Here is a 26,199-nt window from a genome sequence, read left to right on the forward strand (position 1 = left end):
GAGAGGGACAATGAAATAACCTACTGAAGCCCAAGTTTTACCTTTTACCAAATTTGAATGCCAGCAGATAAGATATTCCAATGGAGTTTTTCTTCCCTTTAGCAGATCCTTACTCAGGACTAGCATGTTCAAACTCACAGATGCTTCAAAGTAAGACTATTTTCCTTCCAAATGGGTAGTGCAATTAACACTACTTATGGTAAATAATTATTTGTTGTGTTGTCTTATAATTAGCCTTAGAAAGGTATTTTCTTTTGTTGCAGGATGCATGACAATATTACCCACAATTCTTTACCTGATTACAAGGGTATTGAAAGAGACAGCAATAAAATCAGTGGATAATCAGATCCCACCTTCAGTCAGTGCTGGGCTGCAGGGGATAAAAACTATTGTGACATCTACATTGGCCAAAACCGACAAAACAAGCCAACAATGGACAACTCTTATCCGTAGTACTCTGGCATCTATCTTGGAATATTCCGAGCCAGGTAAGATTACCAGTGTACATAAAACACATTTTAAAAAACTAAGTTTTTGAAAATGATTACCATATATAAAAGGTTAAAGACACTACAAAATCGTGCCTTTTTAACAGCATCACCATGATGAAAAGTACATTTGGATACCAAGATTCAGTACCTAATATCCTTTACGTGTTGCGTTGTTGTTTTTATTGGATAATGATAGATTATGAGGTATTTTTCACATGTTCACAGAATGAAGACATCTTCCAATAAATCAAGTTATGAATGTTTATTCTCTCCAATCCAACACATGTAAAAAAAAAATTATGTATAAGAGGTCAAGAATATCTCTATCTGGGGGCAGAATATCTCTCCAAAAATTCAGTAAAGACAGATAAGACAAGCATAGAGCATGACTCATATTTATTCCAAAATTTCCTGTACTTCGTTTCACAAAATGCGCCAAAGCCGTTTACAGAATTAATAGAATGAGTAAAACATGCTAGATTCTAAGCTCCAAATAGTACAGGGACCGTCTCTTATGTACCTCTGTAAAGTGTTAAAACATAATTGTAATGACATACTTCCTCTTGTGGTACAGGAAATAACCAATAATAGTCCACAAAAAGCAAATCAGTACACCAGCCATAGGAAAAATAAGCAAAAGCTTAAAGCAAGAAATAAGGAAACTGCATGATTGAAGTACTCATAACAGTACATATGTGCCTTCGACCTAGTAGATCGCACCATTTTAATGAACTGTTTAGAATCCTTAGGCATCACAGAAAACGCTTACAATAGGTTCCAGGAATTCCTCGAGTTCAGATCCTATCAGGTATTCAAAGAAGACAAATTCTCCTTCAGCTGGAAAAACAACTGCGGGTTACCCCGGGCTCCCCGCTATCTCCGACCCTATTTAATATCTACCTTATCACATTGGGACACCTGCTACAAAGCCTAAAACTCAACTTTTACATTTACGCTGACGACATTACTGTAGTGCTACCACTAATCTGTCTGTCTTCAGACTTTATTAATCTCTTAACCAACATCCTAAAGCAAATAGAGCTTTGGATGTCGGCCTTCAAACTAAAACTGAACACAGAAAAAACTAAATTTTTCCTGGCATCTCCCAATGAAAAGATAAAAGACAACACGATTCACGTGAATGGCCGTGATTACGAAATTGACAAAACTATAAAAATACTAGGAGTCACCCTTGACAAAAACCTAACCCTGGAAAAGCATACAGATTTAATGTTCAAAAAAAGTATATCAGTCCTATGGAAGCTCCGCACCATTAAAAAATACTTCGATGATTCATCCTTTCAATTACTTTCATCCATCTTGAGTACGCTGGATTACTGCAACATTATATATCTGGGAGCTTATAAGAAGACACTTAACAAGCTGAGATTAATTCAGAACACTGCAGTCCGGCTCATCTTTGGTTTAAAAAAATGGGAACATATCACCCCATACTTCCAGATACTCCACTGGTTGCCGGTGGAATCCAGAATACTCTTCAAGTTTGCCTGCATCAGCTACAAAGCTATCTTTGGGATGCTACAAACTTACCTCGCCTCTCAATTCATCCTCAACAGCTCTAATAAGAGCTCTCACAGAATAAATCTCTTTAATTACCCATCCCTGAAATCATGTCTTTATAAGAAGTTCCTAGACAGAATGTTATCATTCCAGGCAGCCAAACTGAACACATGGCTCGTAAAACCCATTCTCGAGGCCACTTCTTACGCCGACTTCAGAAAATCACTGAAGACCCATCTCTTTAACAAATTCTAATTCCTAATTCTTGCCCAATCCCCCTCAGCTATCCTCATCCCAATCCCCAATTCTCTTGATTTTAGATTAACTCATCCTTCTTCCCATTTGTATAGGTATTCCACCCAAATTATTTTCCCCTGCACCCCAATCTCTGACTAGATACTTCCTTTTGATTCAAACCATCTTGGTTTTCTTCCATTTGCAATTTGTATCCCAGAAAGTACTTTTTCTGTTCCCCTTACATCTCATACACTCATTGTATGTATCTCGTTGTAAACATCTCTTACTTCTTGTTGTAAACATCTCTTACTTCTTGTTGTAAAAATCTCTTACTTCTTGTTGTAAACATTTCTTACTCTCATTGTATGTAACTTGTTGTAAACTGCTTTGAACTTATGGTATAGCGGTATATAAGAAATAAAATTATTATTATTATTACATATGTGCAAAACTATCCAATTTTAAGAAACTGTACTTGATTCTTAGAGACTTGGCATCACTAAACTAAAACCTTAAGCTTATATACTGCATCTCCTCTATAAATATAGAGCTCGACATGGTTTACAAAAATTAAAAGGGAAGTACAGTGGGGAGTTGGTGGTAGGGGGAAGCAGAAATTTACATTTTTGAAAATAGCCAGGCATCACCAGTATCAGTAGATTTTTTTCTCTGTTACCCTTACTGTAAATGACATAGCAGTATATTTTTCAAAAAAAAAAAATAAAAATTAATAATCTATGACAAAATTTGGCATCATTCAACAACACAAACTCTACATTGACATCTCCTGCATCACAGAAATCTTCAAGAAATCAAGTTTTGTGCTTGGTAGTTGTTTCTTCAAGCTACGCATGATCAGATCTTTGACAAAGGTACTAGATTCTTCTGCACTCAATATTCTCATTCACTCTCTCATTATATCAAAATTAGACTGTTGTAACTCTATTTTCAAAAGTATCCGCCTCTCTTAAGAAATGCCCACTAGTTGCCAATTTCTCATCGAATCTCATATAAAATTGCCCTTCTAAAATTTAAGATCCAACTTAATCACTTCCCTATCTTCCTTGATAGATTGTTGATTCCATACTCTACTATTAGAGTTCTTCATTTGAATGCTCATAACCTCCTTGTAGTTCCTTCTCTAAAAATCATTGGCACAAGACGAAATGAGATTTTTTTTCATTCTCTACACACCAGCTTTGGAGCTCACTCCCTAATTACCTTAGAGAGGAATCCATATTAGGTAAATTTAAGTCATCTCTTAAAGCATTCCTTTTTAAGGATGCATTTGATAGCTAAACATTCTAACCTCTGTATATGAATTTTACTAATTAGGTTTTCCTTCATAGTTTCTGTTAATCTTTAACATTTTTATTCCTATCCAGACTTGCACCCTTCCTCGCGTTCTTCCCCTCAATGTTAACTTTCTTTATAATATTGTAGTTCTTCCCTTTTTTCCTTATGGTCCTGTTAGTCATTGTCTACTGAAAGTCATGTAAGTACTCAGTCTCCATTAAATGGTATTGATGTGCAAAGGTATCGATGTGCATTTTTGTGAATGTTTATACCCCCATTTAGTTTGTACAGCACTTAGAAAGTTTTTATAAGCGTTTTTATCAAATTTCTAATAAGCTGTAACTGTAAAATGCACTCTAGACGCTTTCAAATTATCTCCAGTAGTAGGTATCACAATATGCTGATCCATCAGGCCACACTGTAAAAAGGAGACTGGGTAGGTCCTCTTTGCCTTGTGGCTTTCCATAGGAAATGGAAATGAAACAGTGAGCTGTCAGTGTCCATTTTGAGAATATATATCTGCTGTCTATATTTTGCACTATGGCCCCCTTTTACTAAACCGCAATAGCGTTTTTTAGTGCAGGGAGCCTATGAGCATCAAGAGCAGCGCATTCAGCGCAGCTTCCTGCGCTAAAAACCGCTATCGCGGTTTAGTAAAAGGGGAGGGGGTATATTTGTCTATTTTTGTATGGTTGTTACTGAGGTGACATTGCATAGAGTCATCTGCCTCGACCTCTGATAAAAACCCCGAAAACAAATGATAATTAACATTTTCTCAGCGTACAGTGTGCTTTGTGTTTTTTAAAATTTTATTGTTGGTAGATCATTTTGACTTGGTCATTTTAAAAGTAGCTCACAAGCCAAAAAGTGTGGGCACCCCTGGATTAGCATATGCTTAGAGCAGTGTTTTTCAACCGCTGTTCCGCGGCACACTAGTGTGCCGCGAGATGCTGCCTGGTGTGCCGCAGGGCCGCCGGGCCCGGAGCTGACAGGGGGCCCGAGGCAGGGGCGCCAGTAGCTCGCCAAGGCAAAGTGAGTCTATCACCCAGGACTCACTTTGTCTTGGCGATCTAATCTATCGAGCAGATAAGTCTAATTCTCCCCGACGTCAATTCTTTAGTCGGAGAGGAAGTTCGGGCCAACCAATCGCTGCCTGGCTGGGCGGAACTTCCTCTCCGATTGCAGAATTGACGTCAGGGAGAGCATGCGTCGGCGTCGGCTTTGGGGCCTGTTATCCATTGGTGGGTCCTGTTCCCCGATGGCAGCGGCAGTGGCAGTGGCTTGGGGAACAGCAGGGAGAAAGAAAGAAAGGGGGCAGGCAGGGAAACAGAAGGAAAGAAGAGAAACAGAAAAAAAGAAAGAAAGGTCAGGGAGAGAGGAAGAAAAAGTTGGGGGAAGGAATGAGGTGTGGAGGAGAGAAAGCATACAGGCTGATAGAAGGGAAGAAAGATTGGATGCACAGTCAGAAGAAGAAAGTGCAACCAGAAATCACCAGACAAGGTAGGAAAAATGATTTTATTTTAAATTTAGCAAAGTGGAGGCAGTATTACCACAGTTTTCAAAGGAATTTGCCCAAATAACTTAATAGTTAACTGGGTAAATTCCCAGAGATGAAAACTTCCCTTCACTTCCCTTCACTTACTGAATTTATATCTGCTGTCTATATTTTACAATATGGTCACCTTTTACTAAACCGCAATAGTGGTTTTTAGCGCAGGGAGCCTATGAGCGTTAAGAGCAGCGCTGGACATTCAGCGCAGCTCCCTGCGCTAAAAACTGCTATTGTGGTTTAATAAAAAGGATGGAGGGTATATTTGTCTATTTTTGTATGCTATAAAAACCAAATACAGAGAGAGACTGAGAGCTGTTGACGAAGAGCTACGTGTGTGTCTTTCTTCGATTCCAGCCAGAATATCAGCTTTGTGTTCAGCCAAACAGGCCCAGGTTTCGCACTGAATAAAGTATTTTATAATTTTTATTTTGTAATAAAGTAATTATAAAATACTTTCTTTGTGTTTATTTGATTCCTATTCAAGAGAATTACTTTATATATAGTCAATATAGGCAGAGAGTTAAATTTTTTAACATTTTCTAATGGTGGTGTGCCTCGTGATTTTTTTCATGAAACAAGTGTGCCTTTGCCCAAAAAAGGTTGAAAAACACTGGCTTAGAGCATAATAATAATAATAAATTTTTATTTTTATACCGCAGTACCTCTCAGTTCTTTGTGGTTTACAATAAAGAGAAGCTGGACAGCACAGCGATGATATATCAATAGCATTGAAATTCATATAGTTAAAAAATGTCAGGCAAATTTATCAAAGAGATAAGTTTTAACATTTTTCCTAAAATCTTGATAGGAATAAGAAGCCGCAGTTAGACCACTTAGAATTTTACTCCATTTACCTGCTTGGAAAGATAATGTTCTTTCAAGAAATCTTTTATACATGCATCCTTTTAAGGATGGAAAGGAGAATAAAGGACAGCCACAGGTATGGCAGTCAGTATTAGAGAATGACACGTATTAGAGAATCACCTTGCAGATGCTAATTTGTGGTTTTACAATTCTGTGCATCTTCAGGATGGCGTCCTTGTATGCTGAAAGTTGGCAAGGGTGACCTTTCAACACCCCAGCTGTGCTTGGTTCCCATAACTCGCTTCAGGGATAGGCAGCAAATGTTTTGGTACCAAGTTCTCTCATCTCTCTACACCCACATCGTCCTTCAGGGATCCTTGCTCGTTATAAATGATTTATGGCTTTCCAGGGTGCCTGGCATATGTGAAGTCATACAGCACTGATAACAATTCAGCAGAACCTTGGAGAAATATCCTCCCAGCAGGGAATGGAGACAGGAACTTTGCAGCACAAAGGCCAGCTGGGTTAGCATTTCAAAGGATACATGTGTTCACAGACAGCAAGGTACAGGCTGGGCCTGGCTATGGGAAAATATATGTTTAAAATGTCTGTAGTGTCTAGCATACACAAATGAGGCCAGTAAGTCCAGTTTATCCATCTGTATGTCCAGGTTATCCATCTCAAAGTGTTTGAGGCTTTTGCAAATGAGGACAGAGCTTGCAGGAATGGGGCAGAGACAGGAAAAGAACTCGGGACGGGACGGGAAAATGAGTCCCCGCGGGGACGGGGAAAAATTTGTCCCCGTGTCATTCTCTAGTCAATATCAAAAAGTCTGAAATGTTTCAGCATGTAACATGATCTCGTACTGCCTAAATAGTAGGTGGTGGTAGGGACTCGTACGCTAATGGGAAAATTAGAGCATGGCCACTATTAAGAAAAATATCAAAAATTAGCTATTTTACCCTATTGGTAAAATGGCCTTAGCTTACAGGAATGACAAGTTTCAAGTTTCTTTATTTTTTATATACCATCTATCAAAATACATGTCTAGATGGTGTATATTATAAAAGATTATAGGAAACAATTAAAATAGGTAAATAAAAACAATAATTTATCAAATATTAAAAATACTGGACAAATTCAGATTAACATACATGAAACCCATGTAAAGATGTGCCAGGGTTACTTTTTACCACTGTTTGGTAAAAGGGCCCTTTAGACTGTAAGCCCTCCAGAGACAGAAAATTATGTACTGTACCTAAATGTAACTTGCCTTGAGATATAACTGATAAAGGCATGCGTTAAATCCAAAATCCCTTTGTCTCTCCTTCCCCTAAGTGCTTTTGTTCTGATCTTTTACATGCATGGTTATGATAGCAGATCTGGAAGCTAAATTCTTTACTCAATTTAAATTCAGCAATGAAGACAGTACTCCGCTAATAGCATATATTGATAACTCATCACTGATAAGTTTGTTCTTGCTCAAATAAGAAGAGAAGGATTTTCATAGCTATTGGGCAAATTAAGTTCGGGGTGCTTTTACTAAGGCACGCTAGCTGTTTTAGTGCACGCTAAATGCTAACGCGTCCATAGGATATAATGGACACATTAGCGTTTAGCGCGCACTAAAATAAGCTAGCGTGCCTTAGTAAAAGCACCCCTTAATTTCTGAAGTTTTAAAAAAATATAATTTCTGATAGTATATCATTTGAAAAATCATACTTTGCAGGGTTTACATTAGTAATCTGTATTACACAAAAAATTGGTTATTCCAATTCAATCATAAATCATAAATCTAAGAATAAGTGCACCTTATGCTGTATCATTTGAACCTGTATTACCATCAGCAGTTGCTAAGGAATTTTTGTTTTGTTCTATTTTTTAATCAGAAGACAGCAGTCCTGCTCTGGATGACGTGAGCATGCTTACTGCCATTGTCCTTTTCCTTTGGTCTGCAAGCGCAGAAGTAATAGGTGTCCAGTCTCTACAGGATGGATGTGTGAAAAGATTTAAAAATGTACTAAAGTCCAATGATCCTTGGGTAAGCAGTGTCTTTACATTAGGCAAAGAGAATCTTTAGTAATAAATAAGCTTAGTCTGTCCTTTTTCATATGTATGTATTTATTTTAGTTATATATTGAGATTTATTGACCACCTCTTAAGTTCAAATGCACAGGAGATATTAATAAAATTATAAGTTTTATGTCAAGCTATAACTTAACAATAGTAAAATGATAAGATATAACCATAAGTGCGATCAATGAGATAAACTTGTCCCTTATATGGTCATTCAGTTGAGGATGAGCTGGGGAGGGCTTCAATGACTGGGATGGTTTAGATGGGCAGGAGTGAGCTTTGATGGAGATGCCAGTAGATGGAACCTAAACACAATACCGGGCAGAGCTCTAGGTTTATGGCCCAGAAATATCTAAGAAAAAGGACAATTTAAATTAAATCATTAATTTATAGAGAGTGTAAGGTTGGGCAGACTGGATGGACCATTCGAGTCTTTATTGCTATTACTAACATAGTAACAGTACAATAATGGTGCTTCATGTTTCTCTGAATAACAAACCTTTATCAGCACATCCCATGGTGTCTAGATTTATGAAGGGATTTCCTCACACCATGTCTCCAATCAAGCCACCGCAAGTGATTTGGGACCTTAATGTCATCTGCCATTAGGAATCTACCAGAGGCAATGAAAGTGTTTAATGGAGTAATGGAAGACAGCCTCACCACAGTTGAAGTGGAGTTGGACCAGATATACTACCAGATCGACAAACTTAAAAGTGACAAATCCCCTGGACCGGATGGAATTCATCCGAGAGTATTAAAGGAATTGAAGGTTGAAATCGGAGAGCTATTGCAGAAACTTGCCAATCTGACAATCAGAACTGGACAGATACCAGAAGACTGGAAGATAGCGAATGTCACGCCAATTTTCAAAAAAGGATCGAGAGGGGAACCGGGCAACTACAGACCTGTGAGTCTTACGTCTGTCCCTGGAAAGATGGTTGAAGCACTGATCAAGGATAGCATAGTCCGGCACCTAGATACACACGACTTGATGAAACCCAGTTAACATGGGTTCAGGAAAGGGAAATCATGTTTAACGAATTTGCTTCAATTTTTTGAGACCGTGAACAAGCAAATTGATAGTGGAATGCCGGTGGACATAATTTATTTGGACTTCCAGAAAGCATTCGACAAAGTTCCGCATGAAAGACTTCTCAGGAAACTACAAAGCCATGGAATAGAGGGAGATATACAAAGGTGGATAGGCAAATGGCTGGAAAACAGGAAGCAGAGAGTGGGCATAAATGGGAAGTTCTCAGACTGGGAGAAAGTGACTAGTGGTGTGCCCCAGGGCTCGGTACTTGGGCCGATTCTATTTAATATATATATCAATGACCTGGAAGGCGGAATATCCAGTGAGATCATTAAGTTTGCAGACGACACAAAGCTATGCCGGGAAATCAGATCGCAGGAAGATAGCGAGGAACTCCAGAGCGACTTGTATCAGCTAGAGAAATGGGCAGAGCAATGGCAGATGAAGTTCAACGTGGAGAAATGCAAAGTAATGCATTTAGGTAGTAAGAATAAGGAACACGAGTATAGAATGTCAGGAGCAACTCTGGGTAAGAGCGAACAAGAAAAGGACCTGGGTGTACTGATAGATAGGACCCTGAAGCCGTCGGCACAATGTGCGGCAGCGGCAAAGAAAGCAAACAGAATGTTGGGCATGATAAAGAAAGGAATCACGAGTAGATCGGAGAAAGTCATAATGCCGCTTTATAGAGCAATGGTCAGACCACACTTGGAATACTGTGTACAACATTGGTCTCCCAACCTAAAGAAGGATATAAAACTGCTGGAGAGGGTGCAGGGACGAGCAACGAAACTAATAAGAGGTATGGAGAAATTGGAATACGAGGAACGACTCAAGAAACTGGGATTGTTCTCCCTTGAGAAGAGGAGGCTGCGAGGGGACATGATAGAGACGTTCAAAATACTGAAAGACATCGATAAAATAGAGCAGAAAAACAAATTATTTACATTGTCCAATGTGACACGGACAAGAGGACATGGTTTGAAGCTAAGGGGTGACAGGTCCAGGACAAATGTCAGGAAGTTCTGCTATACGCAGCGAGTGGTGGACGCATGGAATGCTCTTCCACAGGAGGTTATTAAGGAATCCACTGTGCTAGGATTCAAAGGCAAATTAGATGCACATCTCCTTATGAGAGGCATAGAGGGATATGGGTGATTAGAACAATCAGGTGTATACCTGACTGGGCCTCCGCGTGTGCGGATCGCCGGACTCGATGGACCATGGGTCTGATCCGGAGATGGCAATTCTTATGTTCTTATGTTCTTATGTTCATGTACATCGTTGACGTTTCTAACCTGGAAAGTAGTATTTCTACTCTGCATCACCCTAGCATGCAAACTCAATGAGCTTCAAGCTCTAGTTTCTGAATCGCCTTTCACATCTTTCTACCATGACACAGTGGTTCTCCATATCCATCCAAAATTCCGTCCTAAGGTAGTCTCAGAATTTCACCTGAACTAGTCCATTGTTCTACCTGTTTTTTTAAAAATTGCCTCCTTTCCATTGCTTTCTAATTTGGATTGAATCCATCTTGAACTCTGGCTAATTTCCATCTAGTCTGGTAGAGACATCTTATTGGAACTCCAGCTAATTTCCATCTAGTGTGGTAGAGACATCTTATTGGAACTCTGTCTAATTTCCATCTAGTGTGGTAGAGACATCTTATTGGAACTCTGTCTAATTTCCATCTAGTGTGGTAGAGACATCTTATTGGAACTCTGTCTAATTTTCATCTAGTCTGGTAGAGACATCTTATTGGAACTCTGTCTAATTTCCATCTAGTGTGGTAGAGACATCTTATTGGAACTCCGGCTAATTTCCATCTAGTGGTAGAGACATCTTATTTACATCAATTCTAAAAAAAAAATTTTTAAATACATCAGGAGGAAAACAAAAAGTTCTCCAGCTACAGACTGATAGGAAATATTCCATTATTTACAGAAGTGTTAGAAGATCTAGTACCTAACTATTAATTAGCTGATTATCTGAATTATAGTAATAGTTTTTAATCACTAATAATTTCTTTATTTATTTATTTATTTATTCATTCATTCAATTTTCTATACCATTCTCCCAGAAGAGCTCAGAATGGTTTACTTCAATTTATTCAGGTAGTCAAGCATTTTTCCATGTCTGTCCCAGTGGGCTCACAGTCTATCTAACCTGTTTGCTCCAACTTCAATGCATTAGACAAAGTGACTATAAAGTAATCATATAAACTTAAGAAGTCGGGTCACTCTGGTGATTTGGAAGATGACAAATTAAGGGGTCCTTTTACTAAAGCGCACTAGCTGTTTTAGCACACTCTAACATGTGCTAATGCGTTCATTGCTAAAACAGCTACCGCATCTTAGTATAAGTGTAAAAGTTTCAATTGTTTTGTGTATTTTTGAACAAACTTGGGGTTTTTTTGTTATATAGAATTTTTTTGGATCCCAGGTCGTTTACAAAAGTTGGATAGTTCAAAGTCTAATAGATGCTGGCACTGTCATCTTGAAATAGGGACACTGGATCATTTGTTGTTTTATTGTCTCTTGATACTCAATTTCTGGAAATCGATATGGGGAAAGATTATTATGATTCTTGATGTTCCTATGCCATTGACAAATGAGATGGTTTTATTTGGAACATTATTGAGACTGAAGAATCTAGTGGACAAACACAAAAGCAGACTACTTTTAATTTTGACAGAGGTTTCTATGCAGATGATAACCAGGAATTGGAAAAATTATGACCGGTTGAACCTTTCCTTTTGGTGGGAAACATTGTGTTTATATTACAAGTATGAAAGGATGAATGTGAAACAGGTGGGAAATAAAAAATTCAAAGAAGTTTAGAGTCCGTTGGAAACATTTGTTTAATTGTAAATTGGTTGATTGACATGATCCTTAAGTCTTGGATTTTCTTGGCTTTCTATACACATCCAGATAAGGGCGAGGGTGGAGGGTGTAAGGTATTTTGTCTTTTATATTTATGCACTGATAAGTGCTGTTAATGTTTATATCTGTATGCTTATTTGTATGTACTTTTTGGTCAGTTTGGAAAATTTAAAAAGATTAAAAAAAAGAAGAAGAGTAATCCTGTTCAAATTTAGTTTTGGAACTAGTATTTTCTCTGCCTTAGAACACAATGGACATTTGTTTTATTTTGAACGTTGGTTTTTGAAGCAGTTTTTTTTCTCCACACGGAGTTTTTCACTATGCTGTTTTTCCTTGACAGAAAGGAGACTTGCTTTTGAAATACAAGACATTTAAATGATTATTTTATTGCCACTTTGTCTAAAGCATTAATGTTGTAAAAATAGGTTGTTATTATTAGTGATTGTATCTTAGTGTTTGCCCCTTGAAAATTTGTTTTTATAATGGTTTACATTCATCCTAATCTGGCTTTTGTAAGAGCTATATAGTACAGAAACAATTAGGTGTGTTGGTAAATGGACTTAAACTCATATTAAGTAAAAGGCATCAAGCAATAATGTTACAATTTGATCTATCAGCTGCATTTGATTTGGTAAATCATGTAAATTTATTAGATACAGTCATGAGAAAAAATTAGAACACCCCATGAAATATTCAGTTCTTTCTTAAGAAATGTTCACATATCGATGTTAAATCTTTTTTTTATTTATCTCTGGAAAAGAAAGTGATTTAATTGCAGGTAAAAAACTAAAATTTTCCTTGATTTACTCATGAAACAAAAGATGTCCACAAAAATGTGTATTCTAACTGAGGACTAAATTAGGGCATCCCCACATATCCTCCCACTTAAAGTGGCTCAAATCACACACAGGTGTATCACATCACATGCACATGATTAGAACATCGTTACTCAGCATTTTGAAGGAGGTTTGCCCTAGATATTATTTCTTCCTTTTTGTATTATTTCTTCCTTTTTGTGGAGGGGGTCGCAGAGCCTGGATTGGTTATCATAAACTCATCCATGATAGATCTAAAGAAGGGGGGGTGCACTTGCTGGACCTGCGTCTATATAATGTGGCAGCCTTAATGCCACATGAGATCATGAGATCTACACAGGAACCTATAAATTTGCCCCATTGTGTCTGGCGGTTGGAAGCTCACCCTTACTCAGTTTTCTCCGCCTTACATGTGCGTGACCAGCAGATCCGGTTGTCTCCAATGTTTCGCGCCCTGAAGAAAGCTTGGGACCAGTATAGAGGCTCCTTTTGCGGAGTTGGTGGGCAACCCTGTTTTTTTGGCTGGGTTGTCTGGGTCTCCTTTTGAAAGTTGGGGAATTGCTGGGTGCAGATTTATTGGGCTGCTGACTTCGGCAGATATGGGTACCATTTTATAGCCTGGGCAGAGAGCGACACCCCGCACAGTTCTCTCATTTGGTACAGTTTGGGGGAAGTAGATTTCGGCCGGCGATATTGCTCAGAGTTTCACCTTGGCGGCTTCCCTTTGTCCCAATGCAGACCTCCAGGAGCTTCAATATAAACTCCTCCATAATGCTTATATTAGCAGATCTTGGAGCAAACAGATGGACTTGTGGGATGACGATTGTTGTCCTAAATGCAAGACTGGCCATGGAACTCTCTTACATCATTTTTTGGTATGTCCTACCCTGTCTCTTTTCTGGAATGGGGTATTTAGGGTGTTGGGGCAGGTGGTAGAGAGTCAGTGTGAATAGTCATATTGGATTCTTCTGTTGGGTCTTCCAGCCGAACTGCAGCAGCAGGGCTGGCATGATACTGAATGCCACTTTCTTATGGTGGGCATTCTTTTAGTGAAAAAGGCTATATTACAGGTGTGGATAGCCGAGGAACTGGCTGCATATGCTTCTCTTTGGCAGCGGTTTCAGATTTCCTATAAGCCTCACTCCGCAGCTTCTGGGGTAGGGGGAGGGGGGAGGTGCTGGATAGGGGGAATTGGGGTGGAAAATACAAAAAAAATATTTAACTTGATGTGGATGCATATGATTTGTGATTCGGTACTCTTTCACTGTTTTTGATGTTTTTTTATGTTTGCTCCTGTTGCTGTGTTTGAGCAATTACTGTTGATCCTTGTCTGTACACTGTTTCAAGTTGACATAAATAAAGGGTTTGTTTTTTTTTAAACCCAAATAGCAACCCAGATTACAGTAAACAGATGCAGTACTTTCATTGGAACCAACAATGCACTTTTCAAAAATCTCAGGTCATACAACATGACTTTTGTTGCATCATATTGTAAATTCCCATACCCTCCCCAGTCCCTACGTGTCTTTTTAAAATACTAAGGACAAAGTGGCAGAAATTGTGCCCAGATTGAAGCCACAGATACTTGCAGTTGCTCAGGAGCAGGTGTAAATGTTTGTGCATAAATTCCATGTATATGTGCATATATTTTAAATAATGTGCATAAATCTTGATTCCACCTGAAAGCACCCAGACCACCTCTAGCCATGTATTCATGAGATTGCTTAAAAGTATGTGCTGCTTTAGCATTGTTCATACTTTCATGTGCATAAACCCTGGGATAATTTATAGCAGACCTTTTTACAGGCATAAAAAGGCCTTTATGTGTGAGCAGTCATTTATGCACAAAAGGGAGAAAGAAAATCCAACGTAGTCTGCAGTAAACAACAGCAACCAGAAAACAACGAACAGACTGCAGACAATGTACAAGATGCAGGCGTTGTTTATTAGTAAATGCAGTAACATATACAACCTTATAGCTAACCAAGGGACCCGACACGGTCCGTGTTTCAGATAACACGCCTTCCTCAGGGGTCCATGGTGGTTAAGGTATAAAGCAAACTGCGTAAAAGATAACAAACACACGCCAATCACGATCAAATGGGGTCAAGCAAGTCTTACACAATGGTAAAAAAAGGTTATTCCACAGTGAGCTGAAGGCTGAAATAGAGATCTACCAGCAATGTGGGCGTAGCCGATTGGTTGGTGTGCTCAGAAACGTTTCTGTTCGTTGTTTTCTGTGAGCAGTCATTTATAACATTACCCCATAAAAGTCTATTGGTTTTGAATGTTAAAAAAAATTCTAATTGACTTTGTTCACAAATGATGATACAGTAATGGACTCAAGGAAATAGAATCCAGAATGATGACCACCTTATGTTTATCTTGGTTAGGCCCAAGCAAAATGTTACCAGCTGCTACTTTCTGTTTTCCAACACTCAAATCGTGCTCTCTCCACTCCATATATCCATTCATTGGCACCGATATTGGTTGAGAATCTAAAAGCTGTGGAGAAAAAGAGACCGGCTAGCACCTCTGAGCTTTCAGCAGTCCAGGAAGGAATCAAAGTTCTTGAAACATTAGTTGCTCTGGGAGAAGAACAAAATAGTAAGTATTTTCTCAACAGTAACTGCTTATATGTCTACATTGTTTTTTGGGCACACAACCAATATATCTATACACAGTAATAAAGAGTAACTGAGAAATGGGTCAAAAAATGACTAAAATGGCTAAAAATGAACATCTAGTAGGGTAAAATAAATATTCAGAATACCCTGCACTGGTAGTATGGGTTGATTTTCTCTGTTCAGATTCCAGCATCTTGCACTGGATATAGTTAGAGGTGGTGCTGAGGGAGCATACTCAGTCTCTTTAAGAGCGAGAGCCCATTTCTAATCTTATGGCAACACCTACTATCCCCAAGGAATAGCCTTGAAAGTAGATCTAAAAGTGCACATTTCTCCCTCAGTTCCAGATGGTCACATTACAGTAATTTTATAACTACACACACAAGTTAAAAGTATATACATACTTTTATCTGTCTGCATACTCTGCTGGATCTTCATATATCTTGGAAATAATTTCAGAGAACTATAACTTACATTTGCATTTGCTGGATGAATTGCTCAGATTTTATAGGCTACTTTGTGTACTTGTACATGCACTCAAATTTCCAAAATGCTTATCTTAAAGTGCATCCCCATCCTAAACCTACCCCCCAAAATGCCCTTCCTTGCAATGATCAAATAAGAATCAGATTTTTACAGATAAAGAACAGTTTTATCCATAGAAATCCTTTTAAAATTTTTGAGGGTGGAGGAGCAAATTGTAAATAGATATGGCATACATTGTTTGAAATGTCTTTATGCAAATGCCAAAAGCCTAAGAAACAAGATGGGAGAGTTATAATATATTGTATTAAATGAAAAGATAGATATAATAGGCATCTGAGACCTGGTGGAAGAAAGGTAACCAATGGGACACTGTGATATACCAGGGTACAAATTACATTGCAGTGATAGGGTAGATTGCATTGGTGGAGGCGTAGCATTATATATTAAGGAGTGTCTTGAATTAAATTGACTGAAAATTCTACATGAGCAGAAACACACCTTGGAATCCCTAGGGGTAGAAATTCCATTTGTAAAGGGGAAAAGGATGGTGATAGGAGTGTACTAATGTCCCCCTGGCCAGAATGAATGAACAGATGCTGAAATGTTGTTCCAGTGCAATAGGTGAGACATTCTAGACACATGGGTAGTGTCCCCTTGGCCGCGTACCATCTGCAGAAGGAATCCACTCTGTATTTTTGTCTGGGCCTCTGCTCTTCTTCACTGGGCTCCTTAGCTCCCTCTACAGTTTTTCCCTTCTACACGCATGCCTGCAGGAGTGTGTTTGCTCTCCACGATTTATTATTTTATTCAGTGTATTTTTAATCCCTTTTTTGGGGTTTCTCGTGTTCGGAGTGATTATTCAGTCTTCAGCTTGCATTTACTTCATAGGAGCTCGGGGCCATCCCCATCTTTCTCCTGCCGAACGAAGGTTCAAATGCAGACTGTTTGCATCCATTGGAGACTCGCAGTGTATGGAATCCAGCAGTGTCTCACAGGTTGCCAGTTGCATCTTCTCACTTCCACCCATCCTGAGCAAGTCCATCAGTCTGTAAGGGTGGAGGTACAGTCAAGCATAAGATCTGACTGGCAGCCCAAAGATCAGCGTTGCAGAGACATTCCCAATATGATGTAATGATTTTCTGATTCCAGCTACTGAAAGAGAGCTGAGGCAGGCTGCAGCATGTTTTCAGCACAGGACACAGTGAGTAAAGGATGTAACAGCCTTTGAGGTGAATCAGGGGAGGTTTGGAATCTGAACTTTTGATGATCTCTGCATGTCCCCCTAGTTTCCCCCTCCTGAAAAATCCTAAAATCACCATTTTTTAAGTTTGTTTAATATTTTAAAAAAATTGCATTTTTGGCAAGATTTTCTTAACGGCAGACATCTTGGATTTTTAGCTGTCTTTTTTTCAAAAGATCCCTGCTTCTCCAAAACTGCAATTTTTGCCTCCAGACATATTGGGATAGGCTCTCCTGAGGTGAATTCTTGCCAGGATTGTACAAATTTGGTGCCTGAAGAGCATTTTTGTATCACGTGCCGTGCGGGATGCTTGGGAGAGGCAGCAGCATCCAGCTTAACCTCTCTCCTGTTGAAGCAGATGACCAAATGCTCAGCTTGCTCAGTGGGGTGGCCTTTATTTTTGGGGCTTGTCAGGGCTACTAGTTCCGTATGCCTGACTACGGACCCTCCTCAGCCTAAGAAACAGAAAGTTAAGTCATCAAAGGGTGACTTTATGCCCCAGGAGCTGGAGGCTTTCTCTGAATTTATGAAACATTTGTGAAATGAGTTTCAAAGCTGGCGTTCTTCCCCTGCACAGTCCTGCTCAACTTCTGATACGTCTATTAGTGGCGTAGTTTCTATGGACACGTCCTCATGTTAGTCAGTCCCTGTACCTGTGCTGTCTGATCCTGATCTGGGGGATCCTGATACTGATGACCAGTTTGCTGACTCCTTATGTACAGGTGCAGCGCTTCCCGGGATGGGAGATCAGAGACTGTGTGCTGGATCTGCAGCTCCCTCTGGGGTTTTGGAACCTGGGGATGATCCTACTATTCTGCGTTTAAGTCTGCGGCTTTACCAGATCTTATTTTAGAATCTTTGCAGGAGTTGAATTTAGTCACTCAGTCTGCTCCATCCACTACTTCTTCATGGCTTTGTAGTGTACGCTCACAGACTTCCACCTTTCCCTGGCACCCTGACATGAAAATTCTGATTTCAAAGCAATTTGATTCTCTGGAAGGTGCTCTTAAGATATTGAGGGCCATGTCTCGCTTGTATCCTCTAACACAGGAGTGCCAACAGCTTCAGAGTTAGCCTAGGGTGAATTATTAGGTTGCACAGGTGACTAAAAACACCAGTGAAGGTTCTGTGGTGCTTAAAGATATGCAGGACCTCCGTGTGGATGTGGTCTTCCAGAGACTTTTTGATGCAGCTACTTTAGGTATAAAGGCTGCTTTGGTGGCATCCTGTCTCTCTTGACTGCGCACACAGATCTTCTTCCTCAACTTCTATTGGCTGGGTCAGATTATGTTGCTGACGCATTGTATGGCCTTTTGCGGATTTTGGCAAAGGTGTCAGTATACTCAATTTTTGCCCACAGGATTCTCTGAGTCGGGCAATGGGCTGGTGATTCCACTTCCAAGGCTACTTTGGCTAGACTTCTCTTTAAGGGGTAGTTATTGTTTGACAAGGGCCTCAATAACCTCATGAATTCTGTGGTGGACTGTTGCCCTAAGATCCTGCCTGACAACAGACCCAGGACCTTCAGAGGTTCTGGTTGCTCGAATTTTTGTGACTCCCAGCAAACTCGACCGTATGTGAGTGCCACATCACAGAGATTTTCGCAGGGCTCCCAGCCCAGGTATGCTGGCTTCAGGCGGTCCCTGCCTTCCACCTCCCATCCTGCACCCTCTGCCAAAAAAGGTGCAGTAACACCAGGCCAAGGGATGCCCCTCTTCAGATAGGGGGCAGACTCTCAGTATTCCTACCCGCCTGGGTTCACATTTTGTCTAACCAGTGGGTCTTGAACATTATTCAGTCAGGCTATAGGCTGGAATTTGCCCGACCTCTGATGGACTGGTTTGTGGACTTACTCATGGATCGGCCGGACAAGGCACTAAAGGTTCAAGCCACTGTTCAACATTTGCTGGATATTCAAGCTATAGAACCAGTGCCGCCCAAACTCTCAGGCTCAGGCAGATACTCTATCATGCCAAAGAAAGGCTTCAAAGATTGGAGGTCTATTCTGGACCTACTTTTATTTACCATTACTGTTAACCGAGTCGAGCTCCTTTTGGTTGATGACCCGGTCTATAAAATTAAGTTTTAGTTTAGTTTAACATAGTGAGGTTTTTTCCTCCTTTTTGAGTTTTTTATTTTGGTGCATTGTACCTTATTTTTCACTCCATATGATGCACTTTTTCCACACACACACTCACACCTCCGGTACCTTTTTTTAAAGTCCTGTCTCCCTCGCCGGACAGCTCTTCTTTGGTTCGGGGCCGGACAGAAGGCAGACGCTTGCTGTTCACATTCCTGCCTGGTCCGGCGCCACTCCCCAATTGGCTGCAGTCACTTCTTGCGACCAAATAAGAGTTGTCCAGCGAGGGAGACAGGAGTGCGTAAAGGAGACTTTTTAAAAAGGTACCGGGGGGGGGGTTGTGTCTCTGCTGCCTACGGGGAGGGGGGTTTGTGTCTCTGCTGCCTAAGGGGGGGTGCCTCTGCTGCCTACAGGGGGTGCCTCTGCTGTCTATTGGGGGGTGCCTCTGCTGCCTGTGGGGGGGATATGCCTCTACTGCCTATGAGGGTGCCTGTGCTGTCTACGGGAGGGGGTGCCATTGCTGTCTACGGGGGGGGGGATGCCTACACTGCCTACAGATTTTTCGCTCTATAAGACCCTGTCCCAGCCTACCACTAGACCACCAGAGGGGGTACAGAGCAGGGCAGTGGGAATTTTTTTTTCCTGGGTTTTCCTCCTCTACGGTAATTAATTTGTCACAATTCAAGAAAAGGTGCTAAGTCTTAGAAATTGATTTATACTGAAAATATTTAGGTTAAAATAACTCCCAGTCAGATTTAGGGCTCATTTCTACATGAAGCAGCTATGAAATCTAGGTACATTTTCTTGGATTGTATTGCATTTATGTTCTTTATTGTCCCTGGGTGTTTTGCATTTATTGCATTTTCCTGTTTCCTTAAACTTTGTAAACCACTTTGATTTTACTTGATATACCACATGTAAGGGTCGTTTTACTAAACTATACTAAAGTGTTCTTTTTTATCATTATTCATTACAATTAAATAACAAATATTCATGAATATCAACAGCATTTCAGCATATAAATACACTAAATAAGTATAAAGAAATTAGTCATCAGTGATCTAGTCCCCATTATAAAGGTCGCCAGTTCCCAGTCTAGGAAATTAAGTCAATATAATTATTCATTACCATCATGGACAGGCATAATTTGTGGCTTACTTACTATGTCACACAACAACCTCCTAAACTGAAAAAAAAAAAAAAAAGAAAACTTAAACATTTTAAAAAGAAGGACGCTCCAACTGCCAACACCTTCGGCTTTAGCAGTAGGAACTGCCTCCTTTTAAATTGAGTCTGTCTAGAGACATCAGGAAAAATTATTACCCATTGGCCACAAAATAGGTCTTGCTTTTTCACAAAGTATAACTTCAAAATAGCCTGTTTCTCTAACTATGTTTTGAAGGCCACCAGAAGTGTTGCCCGTTTATCGATTATGTCTTTAGAAGGTTCAAGAAACTGTGATATATTCAAACTATCAAGTGAAACTAATTTATCCATTTCACCTTCTTCTACTGTTTCTTTAGCTGCTCTTGGGATGTAATAGAGGTTATCCGGTTCAAAAGTTTCCACATTAGAATACTGCAATATTTCCCTCAAATACATTCTCAAGAGTTTTAATGGATAAAGATAATGTGTAATAGGAAAATTTAAAAAGCGAAGGTTCTTAGCTCTTAGTGAGTTCTCCAGTTTCTCTATTTTAGCATGAACCATCATACTATCTTTAATGTTAGAAGTAGCATTAACCTGTAAGTCACTCACAACTTGATCTAATTTTTCTAACTTATTAGCTGTTTCTCCTAATTTACCTTCATGCTCATTAATTTTTTCAGTTATATCAGATGAAAATTGACATAAGTTCAAAACAGTTTTCTGTAATGAAGACTCAATTCTATTAACACTTAGCCATACATCGTTTAAAGTGATAACTTTATCTTTTGGGAAAATATTAGAGTCTGGCTCCATAGCCATCTGCACAGGAGTAAGGCCCTTAACTCCTGATAAAGGTTGTCCTGAAACCTCCAGCCCAGACAAAATAGATAATTGTAAGGGCGAGACTACTCCCTCCTGTAAGGGGGAAGATTCTACTTTCCCAACGAGATGTAGTGGTTGAGGAGGTGGTGACGGTTCCCCTGAGGATAATGAGGCAGCTTGAATATCTAAAGTTACCTGCTCTTCCACATATGGTAAAACGGGAGCCAAAAGATGATGATCCATCAGGCCCATCGTTGAAGTAGATTTATCAACTTTGGCCTTCCTTTTGCCCATAGTGTTAAGAATCACTAATAACCAGCTCCCTGCTCCTCTTGGGCTCCAAAGGGGCTGCCCCTTTGGCCATGCCCCTTCGGACTCACGGCCCGAGATTTGCAACCATATACCGCGGCTTCGCAACAATTAAAGAGCCCTTCTCCAGCTGATTGGGGCTCGGTCAGCTGCAGGACTGCCTGTCCCATTGGTGTTGTGCTAAACAGCACTGGCGGCAAGATCTCCTCCGCAGCTTCGCAGCAATTAAAGAGCCCGGCAAGGGCCCTTCTCCAACTGACCGGGGCTCGGTCGTCTGCGGGACTGCCTGTCCTGTTGGTGTTGTGCTAAACAGCACTGGTGGCCAACTGTACTAAAGTGTTCTGCATTAGTTTTGCTTCTGTCTATGCTGAACATATGGCTCTTAATTTATAAAAGGTTTTTGAGAAGGGATGGGGAATGGGCATGGAAGCAGTAACCAAATTGGCATGCACTAATTGGTTACTGCATAGTTAATGCAATACTCCTTATCTCTCTTAAATGTCTCCCACAGTTATTCTTTTAAATGACTATTAATAAATTGAAAAGAGACTTTTTTACAGCAATGCAAGAAATGAGCTTAGCACACAGGACAATCCCACATTAGGGTACACTAGCCTATTTGCTAGAATAACTTAGCCAAATGGCCTCTTAGTAAGTTAAATAAATCTAACCTATGAAACCAGTTAACGCCATAGTTTGGCAACTAGATCCCTTTGAATATTAGACGTGGTGGTTGAAATAATAATGATTATTTGTGAGCTTTGCAGTGATCCTTGAAATGATATACAGTAAAACCTTGGATTGCAAGTAACTTGGTAAGCAAGTAATTTGCAAGACAAGCAAAACATTTTATTAAATTTGAACTTGATATACAAGCAATGTCTTGCCATACAAGTACATACAGTATACATACATCACATCATCACAACTGAGCCAATGGTTCTCTCTCTGACACTGCAGGAGTGTAGTGATTGTTCTAAACAATTAAGGTCTTGCTATACGAGTACTTACAATATTTTGTATTAAAGTTTTTGGGTTGTGGAGTTTCCATTATTTCTTATGGGGAAATTCACTTTGATATACGAGTGTTTTGGATTACAAGCATGTTTTCGGAGCAAATTGTGCTCACAAACCAAGGTTTTAGTATATGTGTTTCTGGTTTGAGAAAAATCAAGCAAACAAAAAGGTTAACCCTGGTACTCCACAAAATGGAAATCTGATAAGGACAAAAAAAAACTTTGTGGATAAGGTGATGTTCAAGATGCAAGCTTTATTTAAAAATACAGTTTAATAATCTACATAAAAATATCTAGGATTATTAAACTGTATTTTCTAAATAAATCCTGCATCTTGAGAAAAATCATGACATTTGGTATGTTGCTTAAATTAATCTTTTTTTTTTTTAGGAAGTCTGCAGATGGCATATGTTTAAATTAACTGAATCAACAGATGATACAGCAGTTCTCTTTCATATAGATAACTTTGAAATGCTCCTTTTTTTTTTCTCGCCCCCAGGAGTCCAACTGCTGGCTCTTCTTGTTCCAACTCTGATCTCTTACTTGCTGGATGAAAATGCTTTTGCCTCAGCTTCTTCATCATCAAAGGGTCTCCATGAGTTTGCGCTGCAGGACTTGATGCGTATTGGTCCCCTCTATCCCCTTGCTTTCAAGACTGTTATGGGAGCTGCGCCTGAGCTGAAGGTGCGGTTAGAGACTGCGGTGCGTGCAAGTCAAGCCAGCAAAGCTAAAGCAGCAGCCAGGCAGCCGGCACCCACAGTTCACACGGCACCAACCATTAAACTTAAAACCAGCTTCTTTTAACCTTCAATTTTGTTGTTTGTGGTGAAGAAAGGAGAGTGTGCTGCTATTAATTTTGATTTGTTTGCCACATAGCATCATAAATGGAATGGTCATGGTAATTGTATCATACTTCATTCGATGTACTCCTAATATTCGCAAACTGTTCTCCACAGCCGTCATCAGGTTGGATTTATAGGATATCCCTAATGAATATGCATGAGAAACATTTGCAGGCCTGCTACCTTAATTATATGCAAATCTCTTCCATGTATATTCATGACAGATATCCTGAAAACCTGACCTGTTTTTGGTCCTCAAGGACTTGGAATGAATCCCGAGGCATTAAACCATACTGTACATCCATTCTCACATATTTTGTTTGTTAAGGTATTCTTGAGGATGTATAATTGAAATCTCTGCACTGTAAGTAAAGCATTTATGTGTGTATATCTTGAAGAAATTAAATTTTGATCATGTATTGTAAAAAGGGTGTTCTAAATGTCTCTGTGAAAGACAAACAACTTGTACTAAACTGTTTTTATTTACCAAATATGAACTACTTGAATGTCTGTATGTGGTTACTGATTTAGAGAGCACTTAAGTAAATCAAGAGAAAAAGTTTGTCCTTCCCCTTTAATATATGTATACTGTATAGTGCTATATTATATAGCACTATACACAAAAAAATCTATGTGGTATTTGTCCTGAAAATGCAGTGAATTCACTTTCAAAATGAAACTCCATATATGAATCTTTTAGTAATGTGATGGTAGGATTAAGACACTGCCCAAATCAAATGGATAAAACATAGTTCCAATTGTGTTCAAGTTGGATTGATAGATGAGGGATGAAAGTGAGAGAGAGTCAATAGCCTGGCCAGATCTTTTCTGATTCAGTGAGTGAGTGGGAGAGAGATTGTGGCTAGATATAGAGCCCGGTGTAAGCAGGAATTAGTGTGTGTGTGCAAGTTAAAGTTTTGAACAGAGGATGAGTGACAGAGCATGGAAAAATCCCTTCTCAACCCACTTCTGTTCCATTGTCTGTTGATCAATCAAAATGAAACATATTTTGTATAATAGTTAATCTGATAAAACCTGTGTTTCTTAAATTAATTTGTGAAAAGTGTTCAGTGCCTAATGTTTCCTTCAGGCTTGAGCCACTAGGAGAACAATATCGGGATCATCATATCACTTTTCTTTGTATCAGTCCCTGAGGTGTGCCCATTGTCTGCTGAAACATGTGTCAAGTTTGGCCACTGAATAGGGGAATATGGGAAAGAGAGTAAGACAGGCACTCAATTGGGTTTATGCCAGTTCAGGGTGTTTAATCTGATTCTTTTTTTTAGAGTCAGCTTGATTGGGGGGAGTTCAGCGCGCATTACAGCATATGGATGAGCTAGTGGTGAGCAAAGGATGATGAACACATGAGAGGAAGCAAGGGTTATTATTTGACAGAGTCTGGTATGGTTTAACAATATGTGAAGCAGGAAGAGAGATGGAGCTGCAAGTGCAAAACAGGATCAGGTTTTTTGCCAGCATGAAACCTCTGTTGCTGTTGGTAATTTTTAAAAGCATTTTTTGTATGTAAACATGTTTCTGCATATAAAAAATGCATCTTATAAAATTCTGTGGCCCAGGGCCAGTCAGATGGCTTATTTTATATGGATCTGAGCCCAAGATGGGTGAGCGGGCGGGCATGGAATTCATTCCCCCTAGATCTACCGTCTGCCCGCTCGTTCACCCAACCCAAAATATTAAATGACTGAGCTGGTGGTGATCCCCAAATTTCACCAGCTGAAGTGCAGTGCTCTTCCAAATAGCAGCCAGCAGCACTTGCCTCAAGTTGATGTTGCCACTGGCAGACCATGCGTACTCAGTGTCTGTGCATGTGCAAATACTGAGCATGCGCAGAAGAGCCAGTGTCTGCGTCAGCTCGAGACAAGTATTTGGAGAGCTGTCATTTGGAGGAATACTGACTGCCTGAGGAAGGAACAAATCCAGCTGGCAGGATTTAGGAGCCTTATCAAGATTGCCACAATTTTGAATGGGCCTGAGGCCAAACTGGATGGGCCCCAGCCCACCCAGACTACAGCGCTGAAAATGCCTGCTTAGAAAAATGCACATCAACAGGTTTGCACAAAAGTGGGAAATTTAAGAATTCCTGGAGTTGCAAGCTAAGCACGTTTTATAAAATATGCATGCACACTCTTGGAGCCGGTATAAATTTGTGTGTGTTTAAGGATAGCTCTGAGAGCCTATTAAATAAAGTGCCTGCATGAAATAGGTATTTGCTGTACGTTTCACATAGGTGCCATATTACAAAATTACCTCCTTAGAGGGTAATTTTATAACCAGGTACCTAGTTTAAGGTAGCAAAAACGCAACTATCTTTGGATTATTTTATAAAGAAAAGTAAGTACACTAGTATTTTATAATAAAAAGTAGGCAAAATGGCCAAATATGCACCTTCATTTAAGGCATAGTCATTTCCAGCAGTCCTGGAGCTAATGTAAATGACATTTTGCAAACGTGCACATACTTGCTTGCAGTGCCCATGCTCAGCCCAAACACTGCCCAAGTGCACACCCACAGCGAAAATACTTGCAAACAATGTGCATATTTTTATACTGGTTGGTATTTCATAAGAGGTTATTTGCAGATAAAAGTGCTCACTTACATGTGTAAATGATGAGCATACTGTCATTTTCATGTATTTTTTGATGCCAAAAACTAGGCAGTTCTTTATAAAACTATCTCCTTAATAGCCATATTGGTAAGGGAGCAAATGAATAAATGTTTTGAAGAGCTTGGTTCTCTGTGCCAAAGGTGATAGGGGCAATGGGAGGATGTGCGTGCTTAACTAGGTGTGGTTTGATATGTGTGAGCAAAGGCTGAGTATGGTCTACCATAAAACTATAAAAAGCTTAGGGTCTGTTATATCAGAATTTATTGCACCTTGCAATAAGGTATGCTTTATA

At 39.7% G+C, this 26,199-nt stretch overlaps 1 protein-coding gene across 7 annotated transcripts in view; it reads left to right on the forward strand.

The window, feature by feature from the left end:
- Nucleotides 1-23,499, forward strand: part of HEATR5B (HEAT repeat containing 5B) — a 297,408-nt gene extending 273,909 nt beyond the window's left edge. For 6 of the 7 annotated variants that reach the window (XM_033938914.1, XM_033938913.1, XM_033938919.1 and 3 more), the window contains 4 exons: nt 264-488; nt 7,791-7,942; nt 15,104-15,317; nt 22,939-23,499. In XM_033938914.1, coding sequence (XP_033794805.1) covers nt 264-488; nt 7,791-7,942; nt 15,104-15,317; nt 22,939-23,243 — 896 coding nt within the window. In that variant the 3' untranslated portion in view covers nt 23,244-23,499. Of the gene's footprint in view, nt 1-263; nt 489-6,126; nt 6,589-7,790; nt 7,943-15,103; nt 15,318-22,938 lie in introns of those variants that run through there. The other variant, XM_033938920.1, reaches the window with a different exon arrangement.
- The last annotated feature ends 2,700 nt before the right edge of the window (nt 23,500-26,199 follow it).

The sequence above is a fragment of the Geotrypetes seraphini genome, chromosome 3 (genome assembly GCF_902459505.1).
Source record: "Geotrypetes seraphini chromosome 3, aGeoSer1.1, whole genome shotgun sequence".
Classification (NCBI taxonomy): Eukaryota; Metazoa; Chordata; class Amphibia; order Gymnophiona; family Dermophiidae; genus Geotrypetes; species Geotrypetes seraphini.